General features: G+C 37.5%; 1 protein-coding gene across 1 annotated transcript in view; it reads right to left on the bottom strand.

The window, feature by feature from the left end:
• LOC136881098 (sodium-coupled monocarboxylate transporter 2) overlaps positions 1–13,773 on the bottom strand; it is a 286,910-nt gene that overhangs the window by 138,910 nt on the left and 134,227 nt on the right. The window contains exon 6 of the mRNA XM_068229293.1: positions 7,308–7,448. Coding sequence (XP_068085394.1) covers positions 7,308–7,448 — 141 coding nt within the window. The remainder of the gene's footprint in view (positions 1–7,307; positions 7,449–13,773) is intronic.

The raw sequence follows: 13,773 nt of genomic DNA, 5'->3' as shown, positions 1-13,773 counted from the left end.
CGGCTAACTCAGGGTTGGGCAGAGTGTGGGTTGGTTGTCGGTTGGGTCAGGATAAAAAGTTGAAGTTCTACTCTAAAATATCAATCAATGACAGGAAATGGAGGTATAACACGAATGAGAAACAATCATAGGGGGTAAGATGGATTTATTGATAAATATCCGCGATCATATTACGAGAAAACAGTTAAATCAAGTAAAAATAATATGTCAAAATGAATTCAAAATATAGAAAATAAATGGAAATTAAAACGTTACTTGAATGATAATACAAATTTGAAATCAAAAATCAAGTTCAACAAAGAACATTTATATATATCAAGACTGAGCTTCTTCTTATAGTCCATTGTTTATATTGTATGGCTACAAGTGTACGCAAACACTGACATGTGGTATTTCCGTATGGAGTTACACACTATCGCATCACAACGATACGGTTTCCAAATTTAAGTTAAAACCGAGAGTCGCCGAAATACTACCGTTAAATAAAAATTACATTATAAAGAAAAGTTACGACGAAAAAGAAAATAATTAAGACGCAATGGGACACTATGTAAGTTATGCAAAATACTAGGGGCATATCCTACACTATATTTACAACAATTTAAATAATCAAACTAAACACATGTATATACATCGGATATCGAGTAAAGTCTTAAATGCTACACAGATTCTAATGTGAATCACGGTTCACTGCAAGAGATCTAGACAGAACTAGATAAACCATCAATACTTCAGCACTCGGGCTGTTCCCTTTTAAAACAACGAGACAAGGTATACAACCGCACGTAACAATGTAAAACATCATCCTGTAAGGGAAAAACATATAAATAACCCTTGATATCACGAAGAAAGCAATGGGCAACATTGCCTCCTTCTGCTGCATTATAGCACTCAACAGCGCGGTCACCCGTCATGTACTTCCTGGTAGATTACGAGCTGAAAAGAAATGTTGAACTCAGCACTATGCTAAAGTTTGGATTCTGTCTCCCAAGTCTGTCACAAGGAAGTATCGTCTCATTCACGCCTATATAAACACAGGCCAGAAATCAGCTTGCCATGAGATAACGTCTTTCGCCGGCTACACGAAAACTCACGTATATTCATTCCTTCTTAGCATGCTTTTACCATTGAATATCATCAGACTCAATAGTCTGGAATTAATACTGTCCATTCTGATCACAATATACACTCAGAAGACACTTAGCAGGCACACACATCTGCACAATATTCTTTCTCTTGTCAGGCATACAATCAGCCTGCATCAATACATTATAATTCAGCATGCAATCTTTATCTCATTATTTCTCATAAATCCCATTGGCCTTCCACATTATGAGACTCAGTTCGTGTCCTTTACAGACCATCAGGCAAATTAGAATCCAACTTAACTCAAAGATCTTATTTTAACAACGACGTTCTGCAACTCCTTCAGTCAGCTTCCGTAAAATCATGCGTCATGCAGAATATCTATACCTGTCTCTCTGAATAACCGAAATGAAATGAACTAATACGTATTGAACGTTGTATAAAGATGAACTTGTCAATCTAGCCCTTCTAGCATATATATAAGGAAAACTCGGAATATCCTATAATAAGTAACATGCGTAAATAAACAACAACTAATCCTAACAATCCCTCATTTTCCCAATCATCTAATCATAAAGCAAAATGAAAATAAAATAAACATGCATTATTCTCGTATCCGAATCTATCATAGTAACAAATTAAAACAAACACATGCCGTCAGGCTTACTTTACATGAAGTTAAAAATTCTATCTACACTGCCCTAGTACCTTAACATAATTTACATATCATGCCATAAATAACACATGCATCTTAACTGAATTCCATCCAACGACTCTCGAGATACCAGGATAGCAGCTTACATCGCCGCTGATTGAGGGATTTACTCCATGTTAATCACAGCATTAGCATGTGGGAATGCACTTCCTTCTTCTGCATGCATAGTTATCATCTTGCTGGAGAATAATCCACTGGAACACAGAAGACTATAGTTGACAATATCTTCGCTGCTTAATGCTACGAGCCGAAATACCCTTTCCCTTTACAAGATCAGCTAAACACACTGATACATATATAATACACACTTCACTCAAAGGGTGAGAATACAGTTTGAAAAGCAGCACACGGTTCGCCACGAAAGTTCCTCGCGAAACGCGCCCGCCTCGAAGTAGTGAAACAATAGCACGTCTCCACTACACATGCTACACATCGGTCACTAAGCACCGTCTTTATATATTGAAAGTAAACTCTGCCAAAATATACTATTCCATTTACTCAAGAACAGTAAAATCTTCCAACTGCACAATTTAAAAGATGATTTGGAACCATTACTGTTACTGGAATAACACCACGTTCATCACGATCACCAATTCAGAGTTTGTGCTTCCGCACTATCCAAGCATTTAATACAGAGTGACGCTCTCCAGAGCTTGGGTAACTGAGGAGGCTTCGGTGACGCCATTTCAATACTGGGGTTCCCGGGTGTCTGAACCAACCACCAATCAGAAAATTCGTCGTATTTGATGACACAATATTTATTGTGATATATTTACAAAACACAGCTCCAACACTAGCAAATCGCTACCACCAATTTTTATATTACATTTCCAAATATATCTGACTTCTGAAACTGTAGAAAACCGATTACCGACAGAAACTGACTTTAACAACTGAGCACGTTGGTCATTCTGGAATTAAGATTTGGCGCGGTGTGGCCTCCATATTTTCCAAATCCTGAATTTCCCATTGGCTGAAATATCTTGCTTGGTCAGCATCTAATACACGTGTCGATCCTTGCCAGCACTTGGTTACGCCACCCTTTCTCACGGTCATACGGAAATATGAAGCAATGTCCAGCGACTCACTGTCTTGCTCAACATCCGGTATCAACTATCTTGGGATAAGATGCTTTAACATGTTAGACTGTAACTTTTATGAATAAATTTTACATATTGGGTCAAATAATACTCTAATTATTATTATGGGCCGGCAGGATACGGCTCAATACAATAGTAAACAAAGACCCGATGAAAAGAATGCAACGAAACATAAAATCATTGCTAAAAATGAACTTTTCTTTTTAATGACCAGGAACAACAAAGTCTCACCTCCCTAAAGCTAGAGCCCTCCCCAAAATACATAAGAAAGATATCCCAATACGTCCCATCATTAACTGTCGTAATAGCCTAACCTACAAAATTTCTAAATATATTCATAGCTTCCTCAAAAGACACTATACATTTAATAACAAGCATTCATTAAAGAATTCAATTGATTTTTGCGAGACCCTTAACGATTTCAAATATTCCGACTAAAACACCATTGATATTATATACAACAATATCAGTAAATACAGAAAACTCAGTATAATGGAGATCGAGGAATTTATGACTATATTAAAATTTACATTAGATAATAACTATTTCACGTTTAATGGTAGAATTTACAAACAGAATGGCTTGGCGATGGGAGACCCTATTTCGGGTATCCTAGCCGATATCTATATGGATACGATAGAGCACACAATCATTAAAACCAACATAAAAGGAATTACGGTAGTTTATGGTTAAGGTTTGTGGATGACACATTTGTCATAATTGACAAGAATGTAACCAATAGTAATGAAATAATAAATGAGTTAAACAAGTTCAACCCCAACGTAAATTTTACAAAAGAAAATGAAGATGGCGGCTCTTTAAATTTTTTGGATATAAAAGTTACCCGATCTAATAACTCCTTTGAATATCAAATTCATAGAAAGCCTACACAATCGTCAATTACAATAAATAAATCTTCATTACATCCTGGATCGCAAAACAGGCATCTTTTTACAGCCTAATATATAGAGCCTTAAGAATCCCCTTATCTCCCGTAAATTTGAGAACTGAATTAAATTACATAAGAAATCTTGCAGTAACCAATGGATACAAAATTTAAATGATAAACCGTGTGATATATAAAATAGAAAAACAAGCTATCCACTAACCTCAAACCAGATAGGCCCAACAGAAATAAACATGCCGTTTTCACATATAATAGCCCAACAATTCACCAAATTACTAATACCTTCAACAAGTATAATATAAACGTAGCTTACAGAACAACCAATACTACACAGAACATATTTTCAATTGTAATAAAATAAATAATAATAATAACAGCGAATATTTAAGTTCAGAAGTATACAGGTTGACATTTTCGCAGTGTGGTTATTCATACGTTGGCCAGGCTGGGCGAAGTTTTATTACAAGATATATGGAACATTTCAATGCCGACAAACATAACAAATATTCCGCTATGAGTACACACATGAAGGAAACGGGCCACCATTTTACCTCAATAGAAAATCATCTGAAAATAATAAGGAATACTAACAAGGGAAAACTACTAAATGAATTAGAAAATATTTATATTTATCTGGATAAAACATTTTTAATAAAGACCGCAACCTTAATGACGACACGGAGATTAAGAGTTCTTTATACACATTAATACCTAAGTTATTGAAAACAGTCATCCCAAATCAAAAGAAAATTCTGCATATATTAAACGTTGCCAATTCAACAACTCTATCTATCCCCCCCCGAATACTAAACCTACAATTCCCCCTCCGAATAATCCCCCTCCTGTACCGATACCAGTACGTATTACTCCGCCCAATTCTTCCCTCCCTCAACCCGTCCCCCTCCCTCCGCCACACCCATACAATACGCGTAGCAGGAACGTCAGTCAGACTAACGCTAATAACAGAACAAGATAGACACTACGGCATTCAAGTAAGTATCCATTTTTACGTAACCCATAACACTATGCAATCATATCCATCATTTATACATACACATTAAATGCGTTTTTATATTTCTTTGCAGTTTATCAACACTCTAACCATTGAGATTTACACAACAAATGAGAAGACTACTGTTATAGTGATAAATATTCCAACTAGTACATCGGAAAAATTTTCAACGTATATTCTATTTTAACTTATTCTCACCTGAATGTGTTTTAACCAATTTAACTCAAGAAGAAACACCAAATGTTCATTCCTGATCCAATTTTCTACTACGAACATATGTTTTATACATATTTTATTCTTCAAATCTACTTGGTGGTTAACACGACAATAATATTGACTTTCACCAAAAAGTTAAAGAAGAGGATCTATTTCAATTCCAGACGAATGCCGATTAAAAAACTTCTCACCAATATAAATATATATATTTTTAGACAATATTGTAAAATTGTACTACAATAGTTTTAACGTGTGTTTGTAACATTCACGTCAAACTTTTTAATCATGATATTGAAAATAACTTTTAACATCACAATGTCTCATTCCAATTTTATATGACCAATAATTGTAAACAGTCTTAATTGTAATTATTTGTTTTAAGTTTGTCCATTGTGCTGATGATGCCCATTAAGAAGGGCGAAACATGTTCACGATCTTTCTATTTTTTTATAATTATTTAACCACAAAATGTGGTATTGTAAGTATTGACAAGGTTAACATTAAATGAATATTTTGTAAATTGTATTTAATCACTGTCGTCAATACGGACCAAAAATGAGGTTAATGACTTCTAGTAGTAAGTGATATGTTCCGAGCTGTCAGCGGAGAGATGGCGTAGAATGACATTAGTAGACGAATAAGTTTGAGTGGCGTTTATAAAAGTAGGAAAGATCGCAACATGAAGATAAAGTTGGAATTCAAGAGGACAAACTGAAGCAAATATTCATTTATAGGAAGGGGAGTTAGGGATTGGAATAACTTACCAAAGGAGATGTTCAATAAATTTCCAATTTCTTTGAAATCATTTAGGAAAAGGCTAGGAAAACAACAGATAGGGAATCAACAATCTGGGCGACTGCCCTAAATGCAGATCAGTATTGATTGATTGATTGATTGATTGATTGATTGATTGATTGATTGATTGATTGATTGATTGATTGAGGCCGTGCTAGGCACGTCTCCCAGTGGACAATCCATAGGAGCATGGGTTCTATGGGGTATGGGAGCCAGCGCCGCACACGGGTGCCACTGTTAACCCAACATCATCGGGCACAACGACGCACATTTGTCGCCAGTCACCAGGGATGGACAATGGAACGATGACTAAATGTGATATGGTCGGACGAATCAAGATTTCAACTGCACCATGCCGATGGGAGGCACCGTGTATGGCGCAGACCACATGAAGCGATGGAACCCGCCTGCCTCGAAGGTGTGGTCCAGGGTGCTGATCTCTCTGTTATGGTCTGGGGTGCATTTTCCTGGTATGGAATGGGCCCCCTAGTTATTCTGGAAGAGACTTTGAATGGTACGCGGTATGTTCGGAGACCATCTCCACCCATTTTTGGCCTTCCACCACCCAGGCGGTCCTGCGGTGTTTCAAGATGATAACGCGCCGCCACATCGCTCCCACGTCACCCGGGAATTGTTCCAGGAACATGCAGCGGAGCTCCAACGACTGCCATGGCCACCCAGGAGCCCCAATATGAACCCTATCAAGCATATCTGGGATGTCTTGGAATGCAGGCTCCGTGCCATGGATCCTGCACCCACGAACAGACCAGCACTGGAGGCCGCTCTGCAAATGATTTGGTGTCAGCTGCGTCCAGAGGACTACTGGGGACTTGTCGACTCACTTCCACGGTGTCTAACTGCAGTTCACAGGGCCAGAGGAGGCCCCACACACTAATAGGTGACTATCCTATGACATTTGCTAAGTGAGTGTATTTCTCAAAAACTGAAGATGTTGCAGTCATGATAATTCGTATTTGGAAGCTACTTTATAAATAAACACATTTTTTGTTTCTTTGAAAATTCACTTAATGGGGACAGGGTGAAGAGAAGTGAAAAAGTCAAATTCTTTTTATGGAAATACTTATTTCTCAAAACCCGAAGGTTACATATGTGAAAATTGGTATTTGGAATCGCCTTTAAAAATAAAGGAACTTTTTTTGACTTGAGAGGACACTATTTCTCACATATACAGTTCTATGTCTCATGGTCATCTTAGCCCCAAAAGGCAATACACAAACGTGGTTTACCAAGAGTTTCTGGGTTAAGTGAAACTCAAATTTCGGTGAGCTTTTATACTTTAGGGATTTTCAAATAACATCGTAGTACAATACTAAGGAAGGATTACTTTTATCAAATTACGAAATACACATGAGCGAAGCCACTAGTATAAGATAATTTAACAATGGCAATGCAAATTAATGAATTCTTAATTCTCTGGTAGAAAATGAGATGAGAAAATCAGAGTACTGTACTCACTTGACTACTGCTTTCTGTGACTTCATACTGCAGTACCGTTGCATGAAACTCTGTTGACATCCAAGGAGGGTCAGAGAAATGAATAGATAACCAAATACAGCAGACAGTGTTGTCATTCGAACAGTTGGATCTGGGTTGAAACTGGTAACAAAATGTTGGAGGGATAGTGATTTTAGCAATGTTTTAAATGACAAAATTAGGTTATCCATCACTCCACTTGTAACCAACTATTTTAAACATAATGTCATACAATCAGACATGTACTGTAATTAATCTAAGATTCCACATACAACCATCAATTAATCAAATTCCTTTTTACTGGACCTTTGTCTCCTTTTGTTGGGTACGGTATCCATACATTCAAGCAGTAGCAGCAATTGGTAATTAGAATCGGTAGGGGGCACTAACAATTATAGGCAACAGTAAATACTATAAAACCGGGAGATATAGTGGAGGGGAGTAGACAACAAAATTAAAAAACTAGCTAAAAAATAAGATTTTGATACTATCTAAGCAAATTTGGACAGAGTATTAAAGGTTGACAGTTCACCGACTTAACTGCGGTATTACAGTAATAGTTTTTGAGAATTTCATTAAATACGATGCAATAAAACTTTCACCAAAGGAACAGTTACACATGTATTACAATTAAACAGAAGTGTGGTGTGATTATACAATAAGAAAGAACTATTTCATATTTGACTACACACTAAGAAAGCAAGACACTCAATAGAACTACAGACACATTGACTTGTGTGAGACCGCCAGACTAACAAATGTGTGCGGCAAGCAGGTGAATCATACTTCATTGTCCATGACCTTGGCAAAAACATACCCCCTGCTTGCCTTCCTCACAACACATGTTAGAAGAGCTAGAAGTATCTGATGGCATAAACCTACGCAAAGCCCTAAACTTGGAGGGGGAAAATAGGGGAAGAAAGCTAGTGGAGGGAGTAATTACTGCTTATATTGGGAGTGAAATGAAGCCTTGTTACCCTAATGTAGCCAGCAGGAGCAAATGCGAACACTTTGGTAGCAACTATTGTACCGAATTGAACGTTCCTTCCCTCTCAGGCACGCTGCAGCTTTTGTGACATCAAATACTAATCACACTTAAACACATTGCTGTGCAAGTCTCCACTACTAGCTGTGGCACTGCACAAATTGGTTAGCTGTGGTGAATGATATTTTTAATGTATTTCTGCTAATTGTTTTAATATTTAAATAATTTAAAGGAAAGAAATAGGTGAAAAGACAGCAGGATTTGTATGAATTGTTCTTTTTTTATAATTCCTTTCCTTAGGTGGCTAAAATGGAATAAATATTTCATTTTTATGCACAAAGTAAGGGGGCAACTGCTGTCCCCACCCCCACCCTCCTGTACCTGATCACTGCCACTGCTTGCAAACATACATTATATTATATATATATATATATATATATATATATATATCTGTTTTCATCATCACCACATACATATTTTAGCTCACTTACTAGTGTGTTTAAACTGCCTGACTGTTCATCATTCTTGTGTGTTTCAGGAGTCATTAAGTATTTGCTGATAGGTAGCAGAGGAGAACAATTTCTGAGTGATAATTGTTGAGTGAGCTTGAAGAGTGGGACTGGGACTTTAGTAGGCTAGTTAGTTTTATATCAATATTATACATCAGGTGTATCTCATTGCTTGCTTGCTTACTAGCTTGAAGCCAATAGGAAGGGGAGTTAGGGATTGGAATAACTTACCAAGGGAGATGTTCAATAAATTTCCAATTTCTTTGCAATCATTTAAGAAAAGGCTAGGAAAACAACAAATAGGGAATCTGCCACCTGGATGACTGCCCTAAATGCAGATCAGTAGTGATTGATTGATTGATTGATTGACTGATTGATTGATTGATTGATTGATTGATTGATTGATTGATTGATTGATTGATTGATTGATTGATTGATTGATTGATTGATTGATTGATTGATTGATTGATTGATTGATTGATTGATTGATTGATTGCAGTAAATTTTAAGATGGAAAGAAATATATTATGTTATGCACCATATCTGTTAAAGTATAATAAATATTAGATGAAAATCATTTTTCTTAAAAGGATCACAAATTTCGACACACTGGTATAGATTATTATTATTATTATTATTATTATTATTATTATTATTATTATTATTATTATTATTATTATTATTATTATTATTATTATTATTATTATTATTATTTTCTTTATCTTTGCGTTTAGGCCATCTGTGGACCACGGTGCTTGTGTTCTAGCTGTGTTTTTGTCGTTAACCCCTTTTGGCGTACTGGATCGTGTTCTTAGCAGCCTCTTGAGCCCTCCTGTTGGCCCAATATTCCTTCATTTTCTTGCTGAATTCTTTCCTGCGCTCCTCTGACTAATTCCCAGCTCCTTTGTGACTAGCTGATATAAGGGATGTTAGGAAAGGTTTAGTTTTGACCATTAAATGGTATGCATTCCTGTCAGTTACGGCGGCCTGATTAATATTGAGCTCTGCAAGATCTTTGTCCACTTGCTTGGTCCAGGGAAATCCAGTAGCTTTGCATTTGTTAGCAACCTTGTAAATCTTATGGGATAATCTATTAGGATCCATTCGGTGTAGGTGTCCATAGAAAGTCAGATGTTTTCTTCTGATGGCATCTATGAGGTTTTCTTGATGCTGGTAGAGCTCTTTATTGAGTTTGTTCCATCGCCTTCCATCTGGTAGGATCCTTGGCCCTATTATTCTTCTCAGGAATTTCCGTTCTTGCACTTCCAAGGCTCTCAGTGGAGTCTTTTTAGTTAGGGATAGACATTCTGCTGCGTAGAGGACTGATGGTCTGACTACTGCATTATAGTGTCTCAGTTTTACATTCTTTGATAAATTCTTTGAGGCATACAGTTTTCTGCAGGCATGGTAGGTCTTGTCTAATTTGATTTTCCTTTGTTCAAGAGCCATCGTTTCACTTAGGTCCTCCGATATCCACTCTCCAAGGTACTTCACATTTTTAGCTCTCTTGATATCCTTTGTATCACTGACTCCCATTGTTGTAGGGGCATCTTTGATGTTGGTGATAAACTCGGTCTTTCCAATGTTGATCAAGAGACCCGCTTTAGCTGCTGTAGAGTGCAGTGTTTGAAGCTGCATAGTGGCCTCATGCATGTCGTTTGCTAATAAAGTAAGGTCATCAGCAAAAGCCAGGCATGAAATCCTCAAATTGTCTGCTTTAAACCCCATCCTTTATCCAGTGTTCTCAGGTAATGACCTGGTCCATTCTCTTATGATCTTTTCAAGGACGCAGTTAAATAATATGCATGAGATACCATCTCCTTGCCTCACCCCTGTTTTGAGTGTGAAGCTCTCTGATAATTGACCTCTAAACTTAACTTTCGAAGTGGTGCTGTGCCGGGTGGCTTGCACCAACCTATTAATTTTTTCATTTAGTCCCAGTTCTCTTAAGGTGTTGAAGAGTGTAATTCTATTCACGGAGTCATATGCCTTCTGAAAGTTGGTAAAGATAGCTACCCACTGTCGGAATCTTTTCTTGCTATATTGAAGGATGGTGTTCAGATTTTGTATCTGTTCAGCATAAGACCCTGCAGTTCTGAACCCTGCTTGATATTCTCCTAATTCTTTATCCAGTTGTCTTGTTATATGCCATTCCAGAATCTTGGAAAAGACTTTATACTATACTGAAAGGAGTTATATTCCTCTATAGTTGCTGGGATCTGTTTTGCTTCCCTTGTTGTGGATTGGGTGGATAACCGCTGATGTCCAATCATCTGCGAGCATTTCCTTAGCCCATATGTCCAGGATTATTTTGTGTATGTGCCTGAATGTTTTCTCACCAGCTTCTTTCAACATTTCTGCTACTATTCCGTCTTCTCCAGGGGCTTTGTTGTTCTTCAGAAGCTGAATGGTCTCTTTTACTTCGTCATAGGTGGGAGGAGGGATGCCTTAGGTGTCCGGGTTAGCTGGTTCTCTAACTGGGAAGTGTTGCGCAGATTCTTCAGCATTCAAAAGTCCTTGGAAATAATCAGCTAGGGTCTTGATGCAGTCATCATCATTGAGGCACAGTGATCCGTCTGTTCTCTGGAGGTGTAAAGTTTGGGGTGTGAACTGTGTCATCTGTTGTTTTAGACCTTTGTATAAGTATCTAGAGTTGTTTCTTCTAAAATCCTCCTCGACTTGTTTAATCAGTTCTTTATTGTATTTTCTTTTCGCTCCTCTTATGATACTGGAGGTGTTCTTTCTTTGTGTAATAAAGACTTGTAGGTTGGCTTCGTTTTTATGATGGTTCCATTTGAGCCATGCTAGTTGCCTGGCTTCTATAACCTCATTGCATTCGTTAGACCGCCATGGGTGCTTGTTTCCTTTAGGTCTGTTGGGGATCGTCTTCTGAGCAGCATCTGTTATAGCATCCCGAAGTGGGTCCCATTTTGTAGTGGTGTTAATTCTATTGATGTGTTGGTTCAGACTCTCTTGGTAACTTGCATTGTCTTCTTTAAGCTTGGTGATATCAAACCTAGATATCTTCTTCTTTCTTCATAAGCATAGCCTTGGTCTTGTACAGTGGTTTCAGATTCATCTTAACCATGGAGAGGTAATGATCGGAGTCTACGTTAGCTCCTCGTAAAACCTTCACGTTCATAATGTCGCAGTGGCGCTTCTTGTCTATTGCTACGTGGTCAATTTGGAACTCGCCCATCATGCTGTTTGGGCTGCGCCATGTCATGGCCTTCCTAGGTAGGCGTTTAAAAGCTGTTGACTTCAAGAGTAATACATACTTGGTGCACAGACTGATTAGCCGTTCTCCATTCTTGTTGGTTCTCTTATGGGCGGGGTATCTTCCTACAATCTTCTGGTATTTCTCTTCTCTCCCAATGTGAGAGTTGAAATCTCCTAGCAATATTGTCGTATGATGATGTGGGATGTGGTCTAGGGTTTCCTCAAGGGTGTCCCAATACTGATCTGTAGTCTATGGGTTTTTCTTGTAAGAGTCATTGGTAGGAGCATGGAAGTTAACCAGAGAGTATCCCCTATTGCTAGACCTGAAGGATAGTAATGAAGTTCTGTCACTGGGTGAAGAGAAGCCAAGTATGCTAGCAACTAGTTTATGGTGTACTACGAACCCTGTCCCCAGAAAGGGTACATTCATCATGACTCTCTTACCAGGCTCTCCCTTATATATTCTATATTATTGAGACTCCATGGCTTCTTCATCTGGGAACCTAGTCTCTTGTAAGGCTGCAATGCGGATGTTCTTGTCTTTCAGGATTTCAAGGGTGTGTTTAATTTTCCCGGTCTTGATCAGGGAGTTAATGTTGATCGTAGCTAGGTATGTGATGTTGCTTTTCCTTTTAGTTCTGACTGAGTCACATGGGTTGCTCAGCTGAACAGGGACACCTCTTGTAGGTTACGTGCTGGAGTTGGAGTGAAAGAGGCTAGTTAGATTCTCTTGCTGAATCCAATATTTTATGTTGCAGATACCCGGCAACGATGCATTTCACTCCCATTTGCCCGGAGCCACAAGGACTCCTCCCAGGTTAACTCCTGGGACCATTATTATTATTATTATTATTATTATTATTATTATTATTATTATTATTATTATTATTATTATTGTTATTTTTAATGAAGAAGAAAGTATGTATGAAAGAATTATATCACGTTAACAAGAAAAATTGAACAAGTTTTATACAGAATGATAGAAATCAGTGATGAGAAAAAATGCTCTTGTTGGAGTTATTTCTTGATGTTCCATCACGTGATAATGATAACATGACTTCCTGTATAAGAGACTTATGCATTCCTTATTTCATGAGTGGAACCTCCCCGTGACACAAACCTTGAAATGAAAACAGTTCATGGCTAATCTAGTTGTTAGGTGCCATAGTTCATAATTGGCTTCCTTCTAATCATCCCTGATCATAACTTCATATTGTAAAATTCTATCCATATACCCGGTATCTGCTTTATTCCTGTGATGTTCCATAAGTAATCAATTACAGCTACTTACAATTACAACTATTACAGTTACAATACTAGATGGAGAGCAGTTGTTAGCACAGTAGGTGGCTGTGAGTGAGTTGGCTGTGGAAAGTTGTGGGATTAGGATGAAACATATTTTACGGATTTGTTTTGCTTTCATTAAGTGAAAAGAGGTCCATTTTTGTCCCACAATAAGAAATTCCCTTTCTATCTCATAACAAGTAGGCTACAGATGTTTCCCTTGTTTTATCAGTGCTCATTTGTGTTACAGTTCTAGTCAAAAGAAGACTGTTGAAGATTTTAAAAACAAGAGCACAAGTGAATCATTGTATAAATAACAAGTTCTATCAAACAATATATGCCATACATAATTAGAAGATAAGATCCAGAAGACCTATTGGAATTTTTACTACTCTCCTTGTCATGGACAAAACATTTTAACTGAAGTGTTGTTGATTATGTAGTATTTTAT

Source organism: Anabrus simplex, chromosome 1 (genome assembly GCF_040414725.1).
Source record: "Anabrus simplex isolate iqAnaSimp1 chromosome 1, ASM4041472v1, whole genome shotgun sequence".
Lineage (NCBI taxonomy): Eukaryota > Metazoa > Arthropoda > Insecta > Orthoptera > Tettigoniidae > Anabrus > Anabrus simplex.
The sequence above is the reverse complement of the archived record's forward strand: the minus strand, read 5'-3'. Positions and strand labels throughout refer to the sequence as shown.